Source organism: Vanessa atalanta, chromosome 8 (genome assembly GCF_905147765.1).
Source record: "Vanessa atalanta chromosome 8, ilVanAtal1.2, whole genome shotgun sequence".
In the NCBI taxonomy this organism is placed as follows: Eukaryota; Metazoa; Arthropoda; class Insecta; order Lepidoptera; family Nymphalidae; genus Vanessa; species Vanessa atalanta.
The window spans coordinates 12,052,510-12,079,996 of record NC_061878.1 but is presented as its reverse complement, the minus strand read 5'-3'; the positions used below and the strand labels follow the sequence as shown (position 1 = coordinate 12,079,996).

At 32.7% G+C, this 27,487-nt stretch overlaps 2 protein-coding genes across 3 annotated transcripts in view; both read left to right on the top strand.

Annotated features, from left to right (window-relative positions):
- The first annotated feature begins 14,309 nt into the window (after nt 1–14,309).
- Nucleotides 14,310–27,487, top strand: part of LOC125065693 — a 149,381-nt gene continuing 136,203 nt past the window's right edge. The window contains exon 1 of the mRNA XM_047673459.1: nt 14,310–14,560. The gene's annotated coding sequence lies outside the window, so the exon portion shown is untranslated. The remainder of the gene's footprint in view (nt 14,561–27,487) is intronic.
- On the top strand, nt 25,014–26,637 carry LOC125065695. Of its 2 annotated transcripts, XM_047673468.1 has the most exons (5): nt 25,014–25,298; nt 25,444–25,506; nt 25,719–25,851; nt 26,274–26,406; nt 26,490–26,637. In XM_047673468.1, exons 2-5 carry the CDS (start codon nt 25,445–25,447, stop codon nt 26,633–26,635), a joined length of 474 nt encoding a protein of 157 aa, XP_047529424.1. In that variant the 5' UTR covers nt 25,014–25,298; nt 25,444; the 3' UTR covers nt 26,636–26,637. The 2 variants fall into 2 exon arrangements, with proteins under 2 accessions (XP_047529424.1, XP_047529423.1); XM_047673467.1 differs by having other exon boundaries at nt 25,014–25,506.

Sequence of the window (27,487 nt, the reverse complement as noted above, 5' to 3'; positions counted from 1 at the left end):
GCGAAAGAACAACTGAAACTCCGGGGTATTAATGAGATTTTTTCGAAAAAAAACCCCAATATCTTTTTATCGACATGACCTGAGGTTCTCGAGCTTTATATCTAGCCACAAGACCAACGAGGCAATCTGCAGCCTAAATACCGTGTTACTGTAAATTTCACAAGATTTATTACTATATGCTACACTGGGCTTGCTGGCTGGGCTATATGAAACTCGTCTGCATAGGTACTACCCGTACTACCTATACTACAAACGAGGTTGAGGAAACCCCTACTATCATACGACTGAAAATTTTTCGACTAAAGTATCAGTTTAACAAATAATAAAATTGTCTGTTAAATTTTGTTTTCACTCTCGCGTTCAAAATACAACCAATTTCAGTAGATTTATTAGATCCTATCCTCTTTAGAGATATTAACGTCAGTCTATCTTACGATGTTGGCGTTAATCTTGCGCTAAAACAAAATTTATAGCAGTTTCATAGACTTCAATTAAGTTAAAACAAGAAAATGTTACGAGTTTAAAATATTGCATACATAATATTTTGGTGTTTGTTTTTGTTTAATTACATCTAACATAACCTAAATAGCGTGTAGCTATAAAATACCGGCAACCTTGTTATCAGGAGAAAAGGGAATTTCTCGGGAGTAACACTATTGTTATCGACCAGAAGTGAAACATACTTACTTTTAAAAAGTTTAGACAAATAAGTATCTGACGTCATAACAACAATATCATTAATTACTTTTAAATAATAATAATTAATTTCAAAAACCAACCAAAACGACAAATTTTCTATGGCTCTACTCTACTCTTCGCGCCCAAGAGTAAATCCAAGCCTTTGACAGGCTAAGCGTGCTTTTTTTTAATATATTATTATGCTACAAGGTATTGATGCATTGGGCGGTAATACTATGTGGTCGTTTACGAATAGCTATTTAATAAATTCATAATAATAAGCTATTTACCATTAGAAATCTTCTCCTCCTTAATCCTCCTTAATCTTTATAAGTTAAAACCGCAAAGCCTTGACCTTAATATTTAGTAATGATGACATACCACTAGAGGGGTCCTTAAACCCACAACTGTTCCATGCCTCTATTATAAAAATTTAGGTTAATATTGCCCTATAGTTAAAGGTGTGATTGATTTATTAGTTAAACAAGCAAGAATGCGCCTTTTGTATAATACTAGCAAAACCATGCAAACATTTATTTGCACGTTTCGAATTTCGAGCCTTCGACCTGGTGTGGATATAAGTATGCCACGTACAGTCTAAGTATTCGCATACAATCGTACATCTCCAACTTTACATTGAAGGGTGAAAAAAAACGTCCTTGGGGTTCAAACTACGTATTAAATTTCATCACTATTAAATCGTAACAACCAGAAGTACTTTCCCATTATATATAGATTTTATTTTGCTAACACTAAATCTTGTCCAAGGCTACCAAAGAAAATTGGTTAGTAAATAGAAAAAGGTAACAAGACGTTTGGATTTTTTTTTATATAGTTAAAGCATAATGTATGTTTATATGTATATATGTATGTTTATATAATATGAACATATTATATAAACATAGATAAATAGATAATTTATAATAGGGTAGGGTAGAGGTTTATGCGAGTCCGTCTGTGTAGGTATCACCCATTCACTACATATTCTACCGCTAAAAAGCAAAATTTTTGGTATTGTTTTTATTTCAGTTTCAATCAATGTAAGAGGCACAAGGGAGATAATAACTTAGTTCCATAGCTTGGCTACCAAGCTAGCTTTGACCATCTAAAGAATACAACGTTAACAGCCTGTAAATTTCCCACTGTTGTCCACTTACTTTAAGTTGGCCCCTTGCCACTTCATGTTGATGTTGTTAAAAATAAAAACTTTTAAACCAAATAACAAAAATGGTTATACATAACATTAATATTACAAAAATGTACTAAGTCAAATAAAAAAAACAGCAAACATCACTTAGCAATTATAAATGTATTAACGAAACTGTAATTCCTAAAGAGAATTACATAAGAATTTAATTTTCAAGCGAATAACAGAGAAAAGTTTAACAATTTGCAGTGTCGTTGGCGGGAATTGATGGTGTACCGATTTTATTTCTTCAACGCCGTCCCCTTGATTGATGGAGGCAATAATTCGATAAATTCGAAGCTTCATTGAGTTTATGTAATTTTCCTTAATGTATTTTATTAGTACATCCACTTGAAAGTATATCAACAATGTTATTTGCAACAAAGACATTTTTTTATATTTCTTACGGTGCCAAAGTCTTTATGCGTTACCTTTCCATCAGATGCCCCCTTTTTCGATCGTGTCATAGGAATAAAATCGCTTTCGTATATTATGTATCTATGAAATAACAGATACTATGAAATAAATTAACAGACAGACAGAAAAATTATTGTTATTATTATTATACAAAAAAAATAGCTTAGATAATGTTATATTAAACTTACATATGGTAGAAAGAGACAGAGCGAAAGTGAAAGAGAGAGAGAAGTCGCCTGGATGACATAACGTTTTTTTCAATATGTGACGTTTTCTGCCAGTTCTCTCTAACGTAAACCGCGTAGAATAAATTCGTTTCAAAAAACCTCACTAGAACAGAGACAATTGAGTGTACGCGAATTTTCTTGTATCACGTACAGCGTATCTCGTTAACATACATGTTCACGCTTCGGCTAATTTCGGAATAGTTCGACATTATTAATCGATAAGAGAATATTAGTAAAAAATAATAACTACTGTGTTTACCGGTCACGAACACGTGGTAATATTTAACTTTTTTTTTTAATGATAAAGTAAAATCTACTTAAAAAAATTATAATTTACTATAGAGCTTAGTGCAATCCCGATTGGGTGGGTACCAGCTAGTCATCATAATATGTTCTACCACTAATTAATAAAATGAGTATTGTTGTGTTCCAACACCACAAAGGTACAAGAGATGTGCCATTTTAATTTCCATGATTAAAGGGTTTAATATTTCTAACAGCTCTAATATCTATTGGCGGTGGTGACCACTTACCACCAGGTGGCCTATTTGTTCGTCAAACAAATCTTAAATGTATCATAAAACAAATATATTTTAAATGTATGCATGAGATAGATTCACACGGATAAAATGTTACTAAAATATTGTAAAGGAATTTGCTACATTATAAATTGTTTTTTTAAGAGCGACGGTGTTTAAGATCAAGCTCATATGCCGTGAACGAGTATGAGACGGAGTGTTCGTGCGTGACGACGCATGTATAATATATTTAATTAATAAAACTTATAAATCTCATTTTATGTCTACTGCCTCGTGCCGGTTAGTAATGAGATTGGTCCAATGTTCTAACTTATCATACAAAGATAATGTAACTAATTTTATTAATATATTAAGATTTTCTAAAATACGACACTAATTATTTCATTTCAAAAAAAGAACTAAATATCGATTTTTTTTTTTTTTTTTTCAAAATGGCGGTAGGCAAATGTCAAATGAGCCTATATAAAATGGCAAGTGATCAGCACATCAACGCATCACCAACCTAAAATGACCCGTGGGCCTGTATTTACGCTAGCTCACTCACACATCAAACCGGAACACATCAATACTATAGCTGTTTGTTTAATGAATATCTTATCGAGGGTAATACCAGGACGTTATCTCACAAAGCCCTACCAAGTAAATTTCTAAATATTTTCTACCAACTTTATTCTTTATATCATATTTTTAGATCGCTACATAAACCGTCCGAATCCAATTTCAGTGTAATTTCGTCTTTTTCGTACCAAAAGAAGTTGATATAATAAATGTCGAACTTCAGTCTGTTTGTAAAAGAACGGACCGTGGGATTTTATTAGGCGGTTTTATTAAAAATATTACAACTGAAGTTTTCTCATTAACACGATTAAAAGTACTCACCCAAAGATTTTACTTGATGTAACTTTTTAGAAAATATGTGACAGTTATAAAAACTTTTTCGTTTTAATCGAGAATAATATTATACGAGCGGGTCACCCGCGAAACTTCGCGTTTATTCAATAGATTTTTTAGAAGTTTTGTATCCTATGACAGATTTTTCGTTCAGAATTTCGTTGTAAACTGCAAGTCGTTCATACATTTGGCGTATATCGTAGTGGCTCACGCGTTTTTCATTTGTTTATTTTTATAGTATAAAAATAAACAAATGAAACATGAAGACGGGCACCTGTATAAAATTTAAATCATTTCCTACTTAGGTAGGAATGCATCAACAACCTTGGAAACTGAGATGTTGTTACACTGGCTTATTCACCCTTCAAGTCGGAACACAATTCTACTAAATGTTACTGCTTGAAGGTGGAATATATGAGAGTGGGGAGTACGAATCCAGACGGGCTTGTAAATAGCCCGACGACCAAGTAATGCTTTGGTGAGTTACTCTGCGCACGCACGGAAAAATATCCTGACCGTAAAGAAAAAAAATGTTTTCTATATGAACATATTTCAAAATAAACGTTGTCTATAGACATTTATTCTACCCAAGCGAAGCCGGGACGCCTAGCTAGTGTCGAAATGTTAATAGCTATTATAAATAAAAAAGATCAAACTGTAAATGGTAAATTAAAAAAATAATTTCATTTATAACTCGGTAGTTTCGATTTGTATGCAAAACAAAATCCATTAATGTTGTTTATTTAAAAATATCTGTTAAACAATTTTTCTCTTACAATTTTATAACAAATAAACATTTTTATTAGCTGCAAGAAGCCACTATATATTTAAAATAATCTTCTTATATTGCAACGCTAGCAACTCGCTCGCAAACCACGTACGAGCTAGATCTACAACACAAAGAAACCGGGTTTTATAATATTTTACGTACACAACGCACCGCTTCATATTTTAGGAAGATGATCAATCTTATTAAAAAGATCACGTTTGTCTATGGAGACTGACACTGTAAGAATTGTGAGCCATAGGTTCACCGATAACAATAGGATTTATCTAGATAGAGACAGAGAGATATATTTTTTTATTGAATATTAAAAAAATATCGAAAAAGGTTTGACTTCAATCTAATAAGTAAATTAAATGTGCTTAAAATTATCAATTGTACACGCATCCAACTTTTTAGACTCCGGTCTGCTTATAAGAATTTTTAACCGAATAGGCCAAGATTTTTATATCAGCCCGATCTTTGGTTGAGTCCGGGACTTCGGGATCTGATACCGAGGCACTCGTAAGATACATGTGTTGTTTACACGTAGCATGATTACAGTAAATATATAGGATATACATTCTCAGCTTTTGCTTAAAACTTTTGCGCGTCAACTAATTACATGCAGCTCAATCACAATACAAACTGGAATACGTCAATACTGAATATATATCAAGACGAGCCTAAATAATTTTATAGAGGCTCTGTTTTCTGTTCAGTTAATGTTTTCGTTAAAGTTTCCTCCCGTTTCCGAGTGGTCACGATCAAGCACGATCAAGGTTGTCATAACAATACAATATGTAACATGATCCTACACATTACCGTATATATATCCTATTCCAATGGAAGTAGGAAAAAATATAAACAAACCTTAAAGCTACGTATTTCATGCGATTTACATATAAATAAGCTATATTTTGCACTACTAAGAGTTTATGATTAATATATATTTATTTATAATACAACACTATAATACTTAGTACTTATTTCGACTTTAATTTTACTTCCAAAATACCGATAACAGTTTCGCAGACGTTCAAAACGGCATTTTTTTGCAAATCCATTGTGAAATTCATAGATTAATCAAGCTCTTGACCAATTATATCGCGTCAATTTCCAGTAAAATGCTGTTTATTTGGCTTTTTCCTATTATGGTTGGAATAGAGTATATTTATACATATATTCATATATTTTACATCGTAGATTTTAAACATCAATTTATATAGTTTCTCTCAATATTTTGCTATCTAGTTTTTAAAAGCAGTAAATATTTTTAGAAGATTAATATAATATATCCTCACAATATAAATATAGTTGCGTTTATTATAATGTCAATTAGCTGATTAACCAAATATATAGCCATACATGAAAACTAGCCAAGTCAAATCTTTAGCTTATTCTTTATAATATACCTAGGTGGGATCGTCCCACCTATATTATAAATGGGAAAATGGATGATGTTAAGTGGTCAAAACTTAAAAAAAAAACTGCCTCAGTATAGGCGCGATATTATAAATATTTAGCCATTTAACCAAAAAATATGTTCCAACCTAAATCATCAACATAAATATTTTGAGAGTTTCTGTAAATTTCCCACAGCTGGGCTAAAGGGCTTCTCTCCCTTTGAGGAGAAGGTTTGAAGCATATTCATCCACGCTGCTCCAATGCGGGTTGGTGGAATACACATGTGGCACAATTTCGTTGAAATTAGACACATGCAGGTTTCCTAACGATGTTTTCCTTCACCGCAGAGATGAATTATAAACACAAATTAAGCACATGAAAATTCAGTGGTGCCTGCCTGGGCTTGAACCCGAAAACATCGGTTAAGATGCACGCGTTCTAACCACTAGGCCATCTCGGCTCTCTTAGCAGCCCTTTAGTAAATTGGCTGTAAATTAAAAGGCTAATTAAACCATTTGGCTGTGACATATATGTACATACAGACATTGTATATATAGACTTATCAATTGTTCTATAATTTACAACCAATTATGTATTCACTCCGTTTCCATCTAATGATAATATACAATGGAAATACGAACAGCTAATCATAACTATTAACACAGAAGCATGCTAATGATAATGCCGCTAGACCTAGCTATAAGCTATGTAAGGCGTACCACAGACAATAAAAATAATAATAAAAAAGTTCTTTATTATACGTTTATAATCTATGTGACAGAATCATGGATTCCATTTTGACATTGAGTACTTTTTTAAAATATTTAACGAATAATTGGTCATGTTTTTTTTTATTTCTCAAGATTCTTAAATATAAATAATATTAATTTAAAATTTTATAAGTTCTGTGTGGCTATTCTGTAACAAGAAACTCGAATCTCACCGCAGAAAACGAGCTTGAAATGTGAGAATTTTATATGTGACATTGAGTATCAAAATTGCGTATCACTATAAGTCAGTTGTCAACATTTCACGAGTGAGATACGAAGTGAGTTCTTACAGAATCGCACTGCAATACCGAGTATATTCTCTATCTAAATTGAAACTTTAAAAAAAATACCGAAATTTATTAATTAATCGTTTTTCATAAATAGATATGATATAATTGCAGCAACATTGCGGTTTTAATATAGAATTCATTCAACACTATTGCCTTAATCTTAAACTATGATTAATCTAAGTTCCCTATCATATAACAAGTATGTAGTCTGCTTAACGAGCGATATACTAGTTGACACACTGGCCTGAGACCAGCATAACGCGACAATAACAGTGCATTGTCTTTGAAACACAAGCTTAGCTTTGCCTGGAAGTCCTGTTTGATATTAATTAAGAGCTTGAAATCATATGATTATATATATAGATAGATATATATCTATCTATACATAAAATGATATTCTATGTTTCCGAACGCAAATAATTTATATTTGTATAATTCGATATTTTGTTTTTTTTTTATATTGTTTAAATATATGTAGTATAAGGTGCGATCTTTGCTTGTTTCATATTTGTAAATGTCACTTCATTGCGAATATTTATAATATATTATGACTGTTTATATTATAAGTTTTTTTTAATTAATTAATACTAACACAACCATAGAAATGATATGAAACCGATGACATTGAATAAATTATTTAATTGTCCACGTCGAAGTGATAAAGTAAAAATGTTTAAGTTTTTTTTATGATGTTGGTAGGCGAGCTTGATGGTAAGTAGTCACCACTGCCCATAGACACTGGCGCCGTAAGAAATGTTAATCATTCCCTACATCGAGAACGCGCCACTAACCTTGCGAACTAAGATCTTACGAGCTTTTTGCCTGTTGTTACACTGGTTCACTAACCCTTCAAACTAGGACACAACAAAGCTGTTAAGTATTGCTGTTTGATGGTAAAATGTTTGATGCATGAGTGGTACCTACCTAAGCTGTGCGAGCAAGTCTGGCTGGGTTAACGTTCAAGTAATTGAAAAATTATTTAATTTTGAAAAATAAATATCTTTAATCACAAATCAGTAAAAAATATTTTAATTATTTAACTAAGCCTGAATCACACTTTCTGTTGACAGTTATATATATACAATTATATAGATTTGTCTTCTAACCAGTTACGTGAATCCGATGTGACATATTTTCCTGATAGATTCGTATGTGTTAAGCTGTGTGCTAGTGATCGTACAACTTCTGAACGACTTCACCGATTGAGGTCAGATTCACACGTTATATTTGCTTTGTTGAGAGGATAGTTCAGATTATACTGGGATCCGATACAACGCGATATTATGTACATAAATAACGCATACCTTAATATATTAATTTAGTGCTAAAAAGGGAAATTTAAAATGTCATAAAACTACATATGAATATTCATATGTAGTTTTATGACATTTAAAATTTCCCGTACATCGTAATCTGAATAAAAGAAATAAGATTCAAAAGATCGATTCATCATCTGACGGTAAGTGGTCACCACCTCTCATGTACAATGGCGCTGTAAGAAAGATTAATCATTTCTTACATCACCAATGCGCCACCGACCTTGGGAACTATGATGTTTGTCCCTTCTGCCTGTAGTTACATTGGCTCACCCACCCTTCAAACCGGAACACAACGATGCAAATATTGCTGCTTGGCGGGAGTAGATGATGAGTGTCACAAAGCTCTACCACCAAGCCTTACCTACTACTACCTACCTTTTCAAAATCGATGTCAAATAACACATTATGTGTCGAAATTGAATATATCAATATTATTTAAAAACAATATTATTATTATTTAATGCGTGAAGAGACGACTTGCTTATTATGTCAATACAAATCAATGAAATCAAATCAAAATATACTTTATTCAAGTAGACATTTACAAGCACTTTATGGAATAGGTTACTTCTGTAAAACTTCAAGATCTTGTAATCATGAAAAAAGATAACACAATCATCGAATTCCGTAGGTTTTAAATCACGGAATAGACTGTGGAACCTTAAAAACCAATTTACATTTAATTCAGAACAATGTATTTTGTATACCGCGATCGACGTAAACTAAATAACGTCGCTGTCAACATGTCGACTTGATTTAATATAGTTTTAGTTTCAAATAAATTAACGTTCAGTTCAAACAACGAACAAAACGCATTTGTGTTGAACTACCACGCTGTGGAAACTAAAATACCTGCAATATTGGTTAATAATTACCTACTATGTATTATGTATTGAACCGACAGAATTAATCGACTCATCCCATATTAAAACGTGGTTGTTGTAAGAACCGACTACATATATTAGGTATTTGTACTTGTATCGGTGAGGCAAAGACTCATCTCAAAGCATCGGGATTTTCTCACCCAGGAAATTAATAATATCGATTTCGCTTCTTTCTTTCGCTTTCTTTCAACATACATACAGTAGATTTGGACTCAGGAGGAAAAATAGTATCTCAAACAGTGAGTCTGCACCAAATCCTCAGTCAATATGCCGGTGGGATGACGTCAGAGATTCGTGACGGCTTACAAACCCTACGAAGAACACCTAACCTACCTACCACTGGTCCATGTATCCTATAGGTAGACTATGTATCCTATGGGTATAACTAACTTTCAACTTGTTGATAGGGCTTTGTTGATTTGGGCAAACCTGTCCGGGTAGATACTACCCTCTCATCATAAGGTGAGTGACTCAGTGTAAATACAAAGGTTAATGACATCTCAGTTTCCAAGGTCAATGGCACTATGTAAGAAATGACCAGAATTTCATACGTCACCAATAAATATAATATTTGCTATTATTTTTAAGATTAACGAACAGAGGAGAAAAATGTACTGAACAATTCATTACATATTCATATAATACTAGCGACCCGCCCGGCTTTGCACGGGCGCAATTTACTTATAAAGAAAGTGCTATTATACAAATATAATTCCAATTCTGCAGCACATGGAATAATGTAATTTTTCACTGACGAAAACATTTTTTAAATTGAAGCTTTAATTCCGAGGATTATCTCTATATACAAATTTTACCCATTTTTATATTAGTATTTTTATATACATATATCACAATTATAAATATGTTTACCGAATTTACATAATATAACTATCATATTGGACATAAAATGTTACTATGATATGATCTGACGAAGATTAATTTATTCATTAGGGCTCATTGAATAATGTCCATATTATCATATTATATTAATTTGATGTCAAGAAGTATTCGAGCGAGTTTGACACAAATATCGATTATATAAAGCTTATTATTATAAAACTATAAATCATAAAACGAGATAAAATGAGACCGAACAAATTACATATGAATAATGTCCAGTCAATATTTTCTCTATAATTAACTATAAAGTACTATTTCTGTCTAAATTATTAAGTTGATAAAGTTTTTTTTTTTTTTTAATTCAAACTTAAATCTAACGGGATTTCAAATCAATATAGAACTAGTGGATCTCCCGCGAAACTTCACGTTTATTCAAAAGATTTTTTTAGGAATTTCGAAACAGATTTATGACAGGTTTTGTTTTCATTTTATTGCATTGTAAACTCACTAATTTACATTTGGCGCCAAATGAAATTTTAATGTCAAATAGTATACATTAGTTTAGTTAGAATAGGAGTTTGTCGACGACAATTTCCTATAATTTTGTTTACGTTTTTCATTTTTGTTCTTATACAGCTTAACTTAAGCTTACTTTTTAACTGGTCAGTAAATTTTTTCCGCTCTCTACTAAAATTAATTCTTTGTTAAAACGTAATAATTTAGTAAATAGCAATCAAGAATCCTTTATTTTTCTGCACATCAACGGCTGCAGGTATTCAAAAAGAGACCTTTAGCGTTTTTTTTATGTGCAGCTATCGATCGGCTTACGCTATTAATATATAAGATGATACTTAATTATTTATGGACAAATTAAAAACTACTACCGATTCCGAAACGGAAATGTCATAATTTTTTTACAAATTTAATTTGTGAATATTAAAATTGTAGAGTGAGTTTCATAGTAATGAAAAATGAAAAAATAACTTTATCGTAGTAATAGTTACTTATATACTATTAATTAATATGAATATTTAATTATTGAAAAAAATAAAAATGTATTTATTATTATTATTTTGTTGTAACTAATTCTTTGAATTCAATTAAAAACTATTTTTTATCACGCAAAAGAAGTAGAACTTCTCACGTGCGTACATAAGTACACGCTGTTTTTTTGTTATTATTTACAATTTACAATGTAACAAAGAATTGAAGAAATGAGATTATATTAAACTTTTTTAGGCCTTACGTTTAATGTATTCATGTATTTCTTGAGAAATTAAATTATAAAATGAGCGACATAATAAATGGTGACCATCGCGTAAAGACACTGGCAACAGTGAGATTAAATGCGTTAACGCGCCGCCAACTGCAGCTGCATGTATTGCCTCTAGTTACACTAACTCACTCACCATTAAATCTGTATAACCGAGGGCCAGAAAGGTACCGTTAATATAATGCAGTTTAATTTATCTATAAATATCTTATACATAAACATTTTAACATAGTAAATGTTTTAAAATAAATTTAGGATTTTATTCCTTTATGCATAAAACTGGCTAGAACTAATAAAAAAAAAAAACCAAAAGGCGCGAAACTGAATTAAGCCGCCATTATTTTTTTCTGTTTGGGCACAGACAGTACGGTCGATATTGGCGCGACTTGTAATTTGTTAAAAGTGTTCGTTGTGTTTTATTTGGAATTGTAAGCTCAATCGTGTAAGTAATTTACTTCAATATGTATGATTTGGTTATTTATATATGTTAAGATAAAATCGTTAAATTATATGTGATTCTATTTTTGGTTTGTTAGTATTTTTTTTTTATATTGGACATCATCGCATACATTACTCTGATCCCAATGTAAGTAGCCAAAGCACTTGTGTTATGAAATATCAGAAATAACGACGGTACTACAAAGACGGTACCCAGACCAAAGACAACATGAAAACGTTAACTTTTTCTATTTCGACTCGGCCGGGATTCGGACCCGAGACCTCGGAGTGGCGTACCCATGAAAACCGGTGTACACACTACTCGACCACGGAGGTCGTCAAATGTTAGTAAATTGTTAGAAGCATTTTAAATTATTGATTTTTTTTTTTTTAAATCTATTTCACTTCTGTACTCTAAATATATATTAAATTGTTATATATTTAAAAAAATAAAACCTCTAAGTTTATTTCGTCGAATCTTCTCATGTCAGAGTAATTTATTTTCCGAAACGATAGTAATGTTTAATTTGACAATCAATAAGTACGTGTATTGCTTCTATTAAACAAAGGAATTCGATATTTATTCGTTGTTAATTCTATGTTACATTGTAAAATTTTCTAATCAAAAACTTCATAGATCAGGTCTATATTTTCCGAACTAATAGAAGTTTTAAACTTCGTCTAACGCAATAAGTGTAATGCTACTAACATTGATAATTGTACACTTTTTACTTGGAGGTAGGGCTTTGTGCAAGCCCGTCTGGGTAGACCACCCACTCATTAGATATTCTACCGCCAAACAGTAATACGTATTGTTGAGTTCTGGCTTTAAGGATAGGTAAGCCAGTGTAAGTACAGGCACAAGGGACATCTTAGCTCCTTTTTAGTTGGTGGCGCATTAGAGTGCTGTAAGGAATGGTTATCATATCGGTGCTACCCACCATACTATCAGGCGTTTCATTGACCTGTCCGCGTACCTATTGCATAAAAATATGAATAAATTCAATTGAATAAAAATAATTCTAAACGCATTTCCCGATATAAATTCGACACCAGGAAAAGATAACAATATATATATATATATACTGCATACATTGATATGGCAAGCTGTTTGTCCAGTATAATCTGATACTATAGCTGATGTACTCGAGCGAAACCGGGTACAAGAATAATGAATACAGATTGTAACTATAAGGGATGTGTACATGCCTTTATTTTATAATAAATAAAATAACTACTTTGTTGCCCACGGCTTGGTACTATTTCTATTGTAGCAGCCTGTAAAAGTACCACTGCTGGACTAAGGCCTCTTTACCATTTGTGAAGTGGGTTTAGAGCTTCCACCACGCTACTCCAATGCGGATTGGTGGATACACCAGTGGTAGACTCACAAAAATTGCTCAAGAGCAAGAGATGAATTATAAACTCAAATTAAGCATATGAAAAATCAGTGGTGCTTACAAGGATTTGAACCCGCAATCATAGGTTAAAATTCACCACTGGGACATCTCGACTGAACTTGAAATTTGCTCGATTATGTAATATGTACTAAAATCTTCTCCAGAACACGCGTGTGCATTTTCTGATTTACCTAAGTAAAGATGTTACACAATATACTTTGTGATATAAGCTTTTAGTGTGTTTATTAAAGAATTTTATCAGTATTACAAAAAAGGTCCGAGGTTTTGTATAACATCATTGTAAATTATTTATAACTACAGATTTTTTTTATTTGAATATATTTACACGAATATATGTAACAATTATATAAACAATTAGATAACGAAAATGAAATATTTGACTTTTTTCAAAAACTGTAATATTAAGGAAACGGAAGATCCGAAGGCGTTTCACGCTTTACCAAGTATACGGAAATAGTTACGACTGTGCCCACACGTCTTTACAAATAATGCTTGTGATCCATCGAACATCTAAAAAATAGCAGAAAATATAATAATGCAATAGTGTTGTACTTGTCAATCAAAAATTAACCACGAATGGGTGTGGTGACATATTTCTTAGGAAAAAAAACAAGTAATTATATAATACTTACACAATACTTAGTAAAAAATCGCGGCTTCTTATACGGCAAGATAAGAATTATGCAGATAATTATTTCAATAAATATTTATTACAATTTTTATATCAGTGAAATAAGATTGTTTGTTTTTTTTTAATATTAGTTTACATATTATAAAAAAAAACACAATAAACACGAAGCATAACAAACTAATATTACCATTATGAGTATATTGATAAAACTATGTCTTAATTAATAACAATTTACTAGTAAATAATATTATAGCGCTAGTTATTCAGAGGAACCATACCCTAACTCGATGCGCTTGCACCGACGACGCAGCTATCATTCAGTTGTTTGGGTCATTTCTTTGCGGACGCGCGCTTTTATGACACTATCCGTTTTTAATACGACAAATACTGCGAAGGTTTTATTACGATATTTTAAATGACATTCGAAATTTGACGTCTCGAATACACAGATAAAAAAGAAAACTTAATAGCGTGATTTGGATGAGTGAACTAGTGTTGTGTTAATCGTTATTTATAAAGAAAAGTGTAATGAATTTTCAATAATTATATGGTGCTATTGAAAGCGTGGAATGCATGCGTATTGGAGGTAAATTAATATTTAATGAATACTTTCTTAAGTTTACGATCAAGAATTTTGTTTTACGTAATTATTATACGTCGTGATATGCACTATTACAATGTTAATATCTTTTAATGTTACCTTTAAAATTATAACTACACAGTTATTGTCATAATATGTCATATTATTTATTTTAAAGGAAAATAAAATACAAGGACATTATTCAATATTTATTTACGATTGATTTTATAATTGAGTAAACGTAAAATTATTATATCAGGAAAAAATATTTTTTAATAATAAAAATTAACTTTTTTTACTCAACAAAATATTGAAAGAATAAGTCGTTTCTGATAATTATAATTGTATAACTGTCTTGTTTTTTATATTTTTTTAATTAATGTAGATTAATATTATGTATTGCTAATTAACGGAAGACTAATTAAACACCTTTAACTAAAGTAATTATAAATTGATTTCTTTAAGAAAGTAGATTTGTCACACTTTATCGAGTCCAAGATTTACTAGTATTAACTGGTTTCTTTGGATTTCGCTTAAGCTATTTTTTTTTTATAAATATAGGCGTAAGTTGAAAGTATTCCGTTTAAAAAAAGAACGAATAACAGGCTTGCTCGATAATTTTAAAATTAAATCTAAAACCTTTTTTGGATTCAACGATTACACTTTTAACTTAAAGTATTTCGTATCCAAAGAATACTGACAACGGGTTTTTTCGATATTTTATAAAATAGTTTTTTTTTTACCTATAATGGTTTGTTATAAAAAAAAAACTATAATCTATTAAATATGTTAAAAAAAATGTATACGGCAATAATAACAACAAAAAAAAATTTCAAACAGCCTTATTAACAAGACATTCGTTGATAATATCGAAATATCGAGCTCCACCAAAAAAAAATAAAAAACATGGTAAATATCCCGTTTCAAATACTTATAGTAACAAATAAACTGTTAAATTTTCAATAAACTCGCAGTTATGTACTTCAAAATATATTATTAAACACAATCGTTAAATTAATATATCATTAGCTATATCAAGATAAATTATACAATTATTGTGTCATACATTCGTCTTCATAAAAATATCTATCACAATGTCTCTTTAATCTCGACATGTTACAAACGTTTGCAATGTCGTTTTTCACTTAATTTGACTTAATTTTTTTTTTATGGCATTAGTTGGCGGACGAGCATATGGGCCACCTGATGGTAAGTGGTCACCACCGCCCATAGACAAAGGCGCTGTAAGAAATATTAACCATTCCTTACATCACCTATTTGCCACCAACCTTGGGAACTAAGATGTTATGTCCCTTGCCTGTGATTATACTGGCTCACTCACCCTTCTAACCGGAACACAACAATACAGTTTACTGTTATTTGGCGGTAGAATATCTGATGAGTGGGTGGTACCTACCCAGACGGGCTTCCACAAAGCCCTACCACCAAGTAATTATTAATTCAATATTACTATTATTTAAGAATCCATTTCATATTCAAGGAATATTTATTAGTATTTCGATTTTAATTTTAAAGTTCTTACGGACTGTGTCGTATAACAATATACGAATGCAAGTCGCATACAGTTTCGTTTAATAATACAATAAGTTTTAATATGTTATTAATTTGTTTAAAAAAAAATAACAATAAAATCTTCTTGTTTCAAGTAGACACACATATTATAGAAACACTTTTAAATCTTCATGTTAGTAGTAAATTAAATGTAAAGCTACCACTGGTTCAGAAAGTAGATTCTACCGATAGAATACCGGTAGAACCGGCGAGAAAATCAGTAGGTACTTTATTCCAACATTTTAAGTATATTAACAGAAGAATAGACAAAAATATTCCATAAAAGCTGATGTACGTACTATTAATACAAGCAATAAGAATAAACTTGTAACCCCTACTTTCCGTTTGCATACGGTACAGAGAACGTTTTTGGGCAATGGTATACGCATATATAATAAGATACCGGGAAATATATACAATTTACCATTTACTAAATTCATTACAGGGCACTAATTTATTGTTAAAAACAGCATTGTAAATCTGTTTTTTTGAAAAGAGCAACTATGCGAGTTTCTTGCCGTTTCTTCTTGCTGGAAGCTGCTTTCCGAAACGGCGTTAGTTTTTAAATATCGACGATTCAAAAACGCTTCAATGTGCATAAAATTGATTGATTTGATTTAATTAAATTTTGCCTTGAATTTGTCTGTATTATTAATTATTTAGTACAATAGATATTATTCGGAATCAAAATGAAAATCTATTTTATTCAAGTTTTCTTAGAACATATTTTGAAATGTCTTTTTACAAATTTATATCCATTAAGTTACCACTGGATCATAAAGCAAATTCTACCGAGAAGAACCGATAAGATACCTAGGTGTCCTTTTTCATCAATCATATACAATTAAATATATTATGTATCATGAATGAAAATCAATGAATACTATAATTATTGCAAATTATAATATATATCGTCTTTATTTCAACTACCTATATGAAAGTGAAGCTTTAAGCCACATTTTCTAATAGCACCATTTTGACGCTTAAGCTGTTCTTCCGTATAAATGATGATACATAATTCTTTTGAACGTGCGTTTGTCGCTGAACGTCTCATTTAGTTTTGTGTGTGTTTAAGTGGGTCCTGGGTGGCTTAGATTGGACCCAGGAGGAGTCGCTGCGATAATTTTTTTTTAATTAAAAATTCTCCCAGGCACCTTTTGCAAATTCACTAAGATATTGTGTCTTTTGTGTCTAAGTCGTCTCATTTACCCTTCAAACCGTAACACAACATAATTAACACTAGGTACTGCTGTTTTTCAGCAGAATATGTTTTAAATGGTTACCCAGACGCCCTACCTAGGAAACATATACTAGAATGCATATACAATATCCTAATAAAAAATTATAACACCTCGCCTTATTGCCTCCACTGGTGACATGAGGGCCGGTTCGTTTTTAGCCCAGAGGATCGGAATTGCGATTCAACGGGGAAATGCTGCTAGCATTCTTGCCACCATTCCACGCGGTCATGATTTATACAGGAACTATTTTTAATTCATATTTGTATATATATTTAAGCACTTAATGTTATCAATTCTTATAATAAATAATTGATTTTATCTATAAAAAGTATATTAACATTTTACCTATTGCATGATTGGTCCAATTACATATATGATTAGTCAATGGCTAATAGGATTTTGATAATAGACTTACTAATTAATCGCATTTAACAGACAAAGGTCATACTGGTTTCAAAGGTCAAAGATCTGATTTTCAATTGTGACATTAGGTATCAATCAAAACTTAATCTTGTTATTGATAATCATATTAAGTTGATACTTGGTGCTATCACAAATCTGTGATAATGAATAATAATTGATTTAATAAGGCTGTATTTTTTTATCAACAGTAAATGTACAAAAGTACTGATTTTTTATTCTGGGTTTATCATTGTTATCAACATTTCGAACCGCTGGAAACCTGACGATTGTTGACGATTTATTGAATGAAGGATATTTCGATTTGGTTTGATTTACAGTTAATTTTGTTGTTACTGTCATCTTTTGAATAAAATCGCATATGATAAAGAGACGACCTCGATTCAAAAACTACGAAAATGACGTAAAACAAAAAAAAAGGAAAGGTGCGAGTATTTACGCACTTGAGAAGATCTACTTCTTCGTATTGTATTTAAAAATTGATTTTCAGTGCATGCAAATAATTTAATTAACTACAATAATTTAGATAAAACTAGTTTTTAACGGATTTAATCGCGTATATTAATTATTTTAACATCCCGACGTTTCGAGCACTTTGCAGTGTTCGTGGTCACGGGCAGACTAAGGTGACATTTGTCTGTTCGAATTAAAAAGAAATATTATTTACAACTACCGCCAACGATTTCTTAATTGGTATCTTGAGTAGCGTTCCGGTTGCACGCAGAAGGCACTAACTGTATCTTTAGGTCTTGCAGTCTGTTGGATTTGGGATTTTAAATTTTTAATAAGTGGATCCCAAGTGTTAGAAAGTCTCCAACCATCTTCTCTATTGAAGTTCGGATGTTTTTGAATTTCAATAGCCTCGCGTATCATTCTAGGAATGAATCTGTGTTCTCTAGCGAGGATCTGTGGTTTATCAAATCGAATAAAATGGTTAGGTTTATCCAGAGCATGTTCACAGACTGCAGACTTTGAAGAACGCCTATTTTTGACATCTCCTATATGTTCCTTGACCCTAGTGCCGATACCTCTCTTTGTTTGGCCTATGTAAGATAAACCACACTCACATTCGAGTTTATATACTCCCGCAGTTTGTAAAGGGATATTACTCTTGATAGGTCTCAAGAACTGGCTCACTTTCTTATGAGGCTTGTAAATGGTTTTAATCGAAGCTCGCTTCAAGATATTGCCAATCCTGTCTGTAACTCCCTTCACATATGGTAGAAATGCAGGTTGTCGCTCAACTGTGGGTGGCTTGATACGGCTTCTGCGATGCTGGCGAGGCACGGGCAGCTTGTTCTGGTGGAGTGCAAGCTTGACCTGAAGTAGCTCGTCCTCTAGGTGTTCAGCATCGCAGAGATGGTGGGCTCTCTGAAACAAAGATTTGCCAACGGTAGCTAACTGACTAGGGTGGTGGTGCGAGTCACCATTGAGGTATTTATTAGTGTGTGTGGGTTTCCTATAAACTGTGTGACTTAATGTATTGTCAGGATTCCTGATAATAAGGATGTCAAGGAAAGCTAAAGAATTATTTGCCTCTAATTCCATAGTAAATTGAATGTTTTTATTTATAGAATTGAGATGTACTAAAAATGCAGATGTCAGATCACTAGGTAGTATTGTGAAAGTGTCATCTACGTACCGTTTATAAAACCTAGGTGTTATTGGTCCGGAGCGAAGAGCCCTCTCCTCTAGGTCTTCCATGAATAAATCAGCGACCACGGGGGATACTGGGGAACCCATGGCTACTCCGTCAACTTGTACATAGAATTCATCATTCCACAATAAATAACCAGATGTGAGGCAGTGATGTAACAGCTCTGCATATTCCATAGGCATGTTGTGTGTCTGTAGCTTCCTCTTGACAATTTCGATGCAGTCTTGTATGGGTAAGGATGTAAACAATGACTGGACATCAAAACTAACCATTGTCTCGTTGTTGGTTAATTTAAGGTCTTTGATTTCACCAACAAACTGGTAAGAATCCTTGACATACGCCGCAGTGTGTCCTCGGAGGGGTGATAATATCCTTGCTATGTGTTGAGCCAATCTATATGTTGGTGTATCGATTTGGCTTACAATAGGACGAAGCGGAGCACCAGTTTTATGGATCTTAGGTAACCCATACAGTTTAGGTGGCTTTGCACACCAACAATTAAATTAACCAACAACGAGACAATGGTTAGTTTTGATGTCCAGTCATTGTTTACATCCTTACCCATACAAGACTGCATCGAAATTGTCAAGAGGAAGCTACAGACACACAACATGCCTATGGAATATGCAGAGCTGTTACATCACTGCCTCACATCTGGTTATTTATTGTGGAATGATGAATTCTATGTACAAGTTGACGGAGTAGCCATGGGTTCCCCAGTATCCCCCGTGGTCGCTGATTTATTCATGGAAGACCTAGAGGAGAGGGCTCTTCGCTCCGGACCAATAACACCTAGGTTTTATAAACGGTACGTAGATGACACTTTCACAATACTACCTAGTGATCTGACATCTGCATTTTTAGTACATCTCAATTCTATAAATAAAAACGTTCAATTTACTATGGAATTAGAGGCAAATAATTCTTTAGCTTTCCTTGACATCCTTATTATCAGGAATCCTGACAATACATTAAGTCACACAGTTTATAGGAAACCCACACACACTAATAAATACCTCAATGGTGACTCGCACCACCACCCTAGTCAGTTAGCTACCGTTGGCAAATCTTTGTTTCAGAGAGCCCACCATCTCTGCGATGCTGAACACCTAGAGGACGAGCTACTTCAGGTCAAACTTGCACTCCACCAGAACAAGCTGCCCGTGCCTCGCCAGCATCGCAGAAGCCGTATCAAGCCACCCACAGTTGAGCGACAACCTGCATTTCTACCATATGTGAAGGGAGTTACAGACAGGATTGGCAATATCTTGAAGCGAGCTTCGATTAAAACCATTTACAAGCCTCATAAGAAAGTGAGCCAGTTCTTGAGACCTATCAAGAGTAATATCCCTTTACAAACTGCGGGAGTATATAAACTCGAATGTGAGTGTGGTTTATCTTACATAGGCCAAACAAAGAGAGGTATCGGCACTAGGGTCAAGGAACATATAGGAGATGTCAAAAATAGGCGTTCTTCAAAGTCTGCAGTCTGTGAACATGCTCTGGATAAACCTAACCATTTTATTCGATTTGATAAACCACAGATCCTCGCTAGAGAACACAGATTCATTCCTAGAATGATACGCGAGGCTATTGAAATTCAAAAACATCCGAACTTCAATAGAGAAGATGGTTGGAGACTTTCTAACACTTGGGATCCACTTATTAAAAATTTAAAATCCCAAATCCAACAGACTGCAAGACCTAAAGATACAGTTAGTGCCTTCTGCGTGCAACCGGAACGCTACTCAAGATACCAATTAAGAAATCGTTGGCGGTAGTTGTAAATAATATTTCTTTTTAATTCGAACAGACAAATGTCACCTTAGTCTGCCCGTGACCACGAACACTGCAAAGTGCTCGAAACGTCGGGATGTTAAAATAATTAATATACGCGATTAAATCCGTTAAAAACTAGTTTTATTTCAATGTGTAATAATCGCGAAAATCTAAGACAACATTATACAATAATTTACTTATCATCCTTTTTTCACTACTATTATAAAACTCACTCAATAACTAACTGAGAATTTTTTTTTATCGAGCGACTTGACACTTAATTGGAGCAATGTTTTCACAACGAGCCAAAAAAAATATAACTAGAAAAAAATACAAATTATTCTGTGAGATATCAAAGAAGTTCAGCTAACGACCACGGACCTCTTTTGTTTTTTCTATTCTTGCTATGGTTACTATGATAGTCTTTTTCTGTTATATCAGTGTTATCTTTAAATGGTCGTAACCATAACATCATTGAATTTCTCCTTTTGAGTGTTGATAAAATTTAATTTTCGTAATATCGTAATTAACTACTCTTTTTATTACTATTTCACTCTGCTCTAGGAATTTATTATTAAAGTTTATAATAAAACGTGTATTTCAGGCTAGTAATGAAGACAAAGTCCGTTAACATAAGTAACAAGATACTCGGGTTTCACAGCCACATTTGCGCGGTTTCTGAATTAGGTTTAGGTTGAAGTACTTAAAGGTGGGATCAAATTACTTAGTTCTAGTTCGAGTATGTAGACATACAGGAATGTTTCTACACGTGGAGTTCTATTAATGCGTATATTTTACTTAGATATTATTATAAATGCGAAAGTTTGACGATGTCTGTGTGTTTGTTAGTCTTTCTCGCATAAACTACTAAATGGATTTTAATAATACATTACATTACATACCTTAACAGCCTGTAAATTCCCTCTTCTAGGCTAAGGCCTCCTCTCCCTTTGAGGAGAAGGTTTTGGAGCATATTCCACCAAGCTGCTCCAATGCAGGTTGGTGATATACACATGTGGCAGAATTTCGTTAAATATCAATAAAATAAAAAATAGTAAAATAAAAATTATCACCTATTCAAAAAAATATATTTGTAAGCTGATAGAAAAAACATTAAAATTATTAGATCAATATAATATACAATTATTGTTATTTTTGGAGTCGATGTCGGCCAAGGTATGTAACTACTTAAATGCGGTTATAACAATAGCCATGAAATATAGTATCGAGGTTACGTTCCGGGATAGGAAATAAGAGTACTTGGTGGTAGGGCTTTGTGCAAACCGTCATTTTAACCAAAACAGCGGTATTTTTGTGTTTCGGTTGAGTGAGCCAGTATAACTACGGGCACAATGGACATAACATCTTAGTTCCCAAAGTTGATTTTTGGCGAAGTAGTTCGGTGATTTTAGGGATGTTTAATATTTCTAACAGCGTCAATCTTTATGGGTGACCACTAACCATCAGGTGGCTCATACGAGGGTCCGCCTACCTTATATAAAAAAAAAAAAAACTTAAATATAGTTATAATAATAGGCATGAAATATATCAAGATTAAGTCCTGGGAAAGGAAATAAGATGAGATGAAGGCGATAATGGTGATGGAATTTATTATAGAACTGCAATTTAAGTATACTATATACACGGTCGAAGTCACACGCAAAAGCTAGTTTTTAAATATACTATAGAAGTTTTCATATCTAATTTATGAACGATATTAGATTTGAGATGGAAACGAGGCGTGAAGACACTGACTGTTGATGTGAGTAGTCAGTTATATGTAAATGTACAATAAGGTCCATAATAAGGTACTTCATTTACCAAAAGCTTATAATATAATTTCTGTCATTTAGAAAGACAAAACACTGAATCTTAAGATTTTTGTGAAAGGTCTGTAGACTCAGGTGAGGCTGCTTTTCAGTCCCCTTTTAAATTTACCGCCAACACGCACCTATATAGTTTTTATTAAATATAATAGTGTTATAACACTTACGATGAGATATCCGAAACTAAAGATCAGATTGAAATCTTGTATATTTACTTTCGCTAATAGATGCTCATTTTAACTTCAACTACAAGGAAGGGGTGTGGTAAGGCTACCCGCCAGAAGTCGTAGGACAGCTAGTTTGCTATATGATCCATCTCGGGCTCAGCCATGAAGGAAAAAATCGTCACGAGAGGAATTCGGAATGTGTCGCATGTGTAACCCGCATTGGGTCAGCGTTGAATAAGATCAAAAGACTTCCCCTCAAGAAGGTAGGACCTTTCCCAAAACCGGAATTTTAACTTGACTTTTTATTTTCACACATCACAAATATTTTAATAATTTATTAGTTTTACAAAAGCGAGTAACGCTATAAACAGTTTATTTTATGTAACGGTTTATAAATAATAATATAGTTACTGTGTTCGAAACATAATTCATTTTCAACCGATTTTTAAGGCAACCTACAAACTGTCTATATTAATTTAGTTTTTATATTCTTCAATCTATACATATAATAAAATTGGAGTATCTTTTAGTAATATTAATATAAACGGTTTTTACTAAATGCATATGTATGTATACACGGTATATAAACCAAAATAACATCATTTTCAATTTTTGACAGGACTTTCAATGACAGATAGCTGATGTAATAAGGAGTAACTTAGTTAAAAATAACTATTTTGACGCGCACGAAGTCGCAAGCACAGCAATGTATTGTATAAAAGTGAATATTTCTTAGTTTGTCTCACGACCTGCTAAAAGAATTATCTGATTATATTAAAACAATGTGCAGTTCATAACCATAACAGTTCAAACCTTCATGCAAGCGTTAACAACACGCTTGCATGAAGGTTTTTGGTAAATATTATATCATCATATAAATATAGGTGAACAAGTGTATCATTAAAACAGTTGTTTTAAAGACGGTATAATTTAAAATTTCTAAAACGTACACGTATCGTATCTTTGTCTCCAGGTGACGTAAGTGACGGGATCGATTTTGAACGGGGTGATGTTACTTACATTCATGATTTGTACAGTAACAATTGTTAGTTCGATTCTTTATAATAAGTTCTCATATTTATTATAGATCTATTTTGACGTGAAAGCTCCCCTCGACGTTTTTTTTTAAGGCATCCTCTCCTTTGAGGAGGTTTGGAGCATATTCCACCACGCTGCTTCAATGCGGGTTGGTGGAATATACATGTGGCAGAATTTCGTTTCAGAAATTAGACACATGCAGGTTTCCTCACGATGTTTTCCTTCACCGCCGAGCACGAGATAAATTATAAACACAAATTAAGCACATGAAAATTCAGTGGTGCTTGCCTGGGTTTGAACCCGAAATCATCGGTTAAGATGTACGCGTTCTAACCACTGGGCCATCTCGGCTCTTATTAGTAATCTTAACTAATACATATATGTTAATTTGTATTTTGTTACTGTCTTCACTCGTATTCGTGGAGGGGCGCTCCTTCGTGAATAGACCTAACAATTCTTGTGTAAGTAAATGTGTACTACGATGATAATTTTACATTTTGGAATAATCACAGAATTAATTATATTTTTTAAATATTCAACAAGCTACCTGCATTCCCACTTCACACGAGGACCGTTGATATAGTAAATATTACTAAGTAGTGTGAGGATTTATATTCTTATGTGAATGGATTACATTCCCTCACAAATTCTTTTTAATTTTTTGTAGTATTTGGCAGCGTATAATGACTATGTTTAAAAACGTGACGTCACGACGATCAGTTTTACACTGTAAGACGACCTGAGGGCCTAGCCAAGTTACATTCGTTTCATATCGAATCTCTTTCTACAATCGTTAACGCTTCGGCGTAAGCGATTATAGAAAACGATAAGTAGCTAGCCATATTGACACGAGTGATTCGATCGCTCATTCTACAATGAACTTAGAAAAAACCTACACTTCAGTCTATGGTGAGCGATCTTTAAAACGTCAAACCAACGTCAAAGTCGCAGTTGTGTACTTTGAGCGCGGGATCAACTCTTGTTTTGAATTGAAGTTTGAAGAATATTTATTTGAAGTGTTAAAAAATAAGTAAATTAAATAGGGTGGGTATACATTCTCCTTGTAATTGGTTTATAACAATATCACAGTGCCGAATGTAAATTTAAACATTACTTGTGACTCGAAATTTTATTTTATTATCCTGCTTAAGTATGACCGATACCTTAAATGATGTGATAACTTTTATAGAATGAAATATAAATCTCGAGCAAGCCCAGAACAGTTTGCAACTTTACTGGAATTTATGGAAAGGTACGTAAAATTATTACTTATTTCGTAAATATATTCCTTTGTTATTTGAAAATCTATCATACTGTAGCACTTGAAAGTTTAAAACATAAACAATGACGCGATATGCGATAGGAACTAATATTACCACTTACGAAACAAACAATAATTGTGTTTGATTCTTTACTTAATCAATAGACCCTTTGTTTCTCTGAAATAGTTTTAACATCTTCTAGTTATGGCGATATAACGAGACCCCAGCAAGGGCCACAAGGCCGAATTAAAGCTGACCGACTGTGGCAGCAATTAGAAGAGTTATTAAACTCCATAGGTGGAGGAGTAGTAAAACCAAGGGACAAGTGGAAAAAAGTATGGTTCTAATAAAACCCCCCTAAAAATATTATTTTATAGTTTTCTATAATTATCATTCATTCACTTAAATATTATCAATCAGCTTATTTCAAAAATTATAAAATAATTGATGAAAATATTAATGACAAAAATTAACAAATAATGTCCAGGTGTGGGCAGACTGGAAAGCTAAAACTAAGAAAAAAGCTTTAGCAATACGTTGTGAGGCTTCTGGTGCTGGTGGTGGTCCAAGCAGCAGACAAACTCTCACTGCTTCAGAAGAGAGGGTGTTGTGTATAATGGGTTTGACTGCTGTTATTGGTCAAGCTGGAATTATAGAGACAGGCTTTGATGCTAGTTTTTTTTTTTTGCTTGGGGTCTTGGCTTATTAGTGTATTTTCTTCTTTAAATAAAAATTATCAAGTTGTTCATATTTTCAGGCTCAACCATCACTGAGAAACACTCAACCATCCCCGACCAGAGATTCTAATTGTACGGTCTGTCCACCCCAAATTTCTACCACAGCCACGGATGAAATTATGTTGGATTTTATTCCTTCATGCTCTATACAAGGTACCTTTTTTTTAAAGATACAATGTTTTGCTTGAATAAATTTATTTGTGCCCAATTTAAAATATAGTTTTTTATTTTATTAGCAACAACATCAGCCTTTACTGCTACCTCATCACAACAACATCCACCACCAGTGCTAACGCCGCCGCCCGGCACTACGTCCTCGCCGGTGCCGTCAGCGACGACGCCTGCCGCTTCCACGTCACGGGGTGCTCCTCAACGGCAGTGACATCAGGCAAATCTGTCGTCTTCAGCGTCGTTTTTTTTTTAAGTTTTTGACTCCGCAAAGCTAGTAAATTCTTGGTGCAAAGTATCCATTTGTATAATAAAATTCTACAGCTATTTTTAATTTTGTTAATTCATACATTCATATTCGTTTGTATTTTAAATGTTTGAAAAGATTAACTATTGAGGTTCTTGCCAGTTCTTCTGTGTAGAACCGGTGGTAGCCACTTAATATAGTTTTGTAAAATAATGTTTCAAAAGTCTACTTAAATAAGAATAATTTTATTTTGATTACTTTAATTTTGTTGTAGCATTTAAGAAACCTGATTTTACCTAAATGTTTTTTTTTTTGTTCTTACCTACACAATAATACTAAATTATTTATATTATATTTTAACGTCTTTTATTTGATTATAAATGTTAGTGTTTTAATAAAAATTTTGTTGTAAGAATAAATCTGTTTTATTATTAAATAAATTACATTTAAAGTAAAATTACCTAGACTTGTTCACAATACAATCAACTTATTAATATTTACAGAAGATAAATTAAGTATAGAGTATAAAAGTTTAATTTATAATTAAGAAATATAAAATAGATTCATATTAAATCTTAAAATAATCTTACTATATCCTATTCAATAAACAACTCAGCATGGCTCTTCCTTGGATTACTTCACTCTGGCTACCTACAAACACAGTGGATGTGGGATCTTGCATCATTGTATCATCCCCATTGTCATGTGCAGCAGGAAGTGGTTGTGGTGGTGGCAGCCCAGCTTGCAAAGCTATATTGTGTAATACACAACATGCCATTGTAATTTTGCTAGCTACATGAGGATGATAGTGAAGAACCT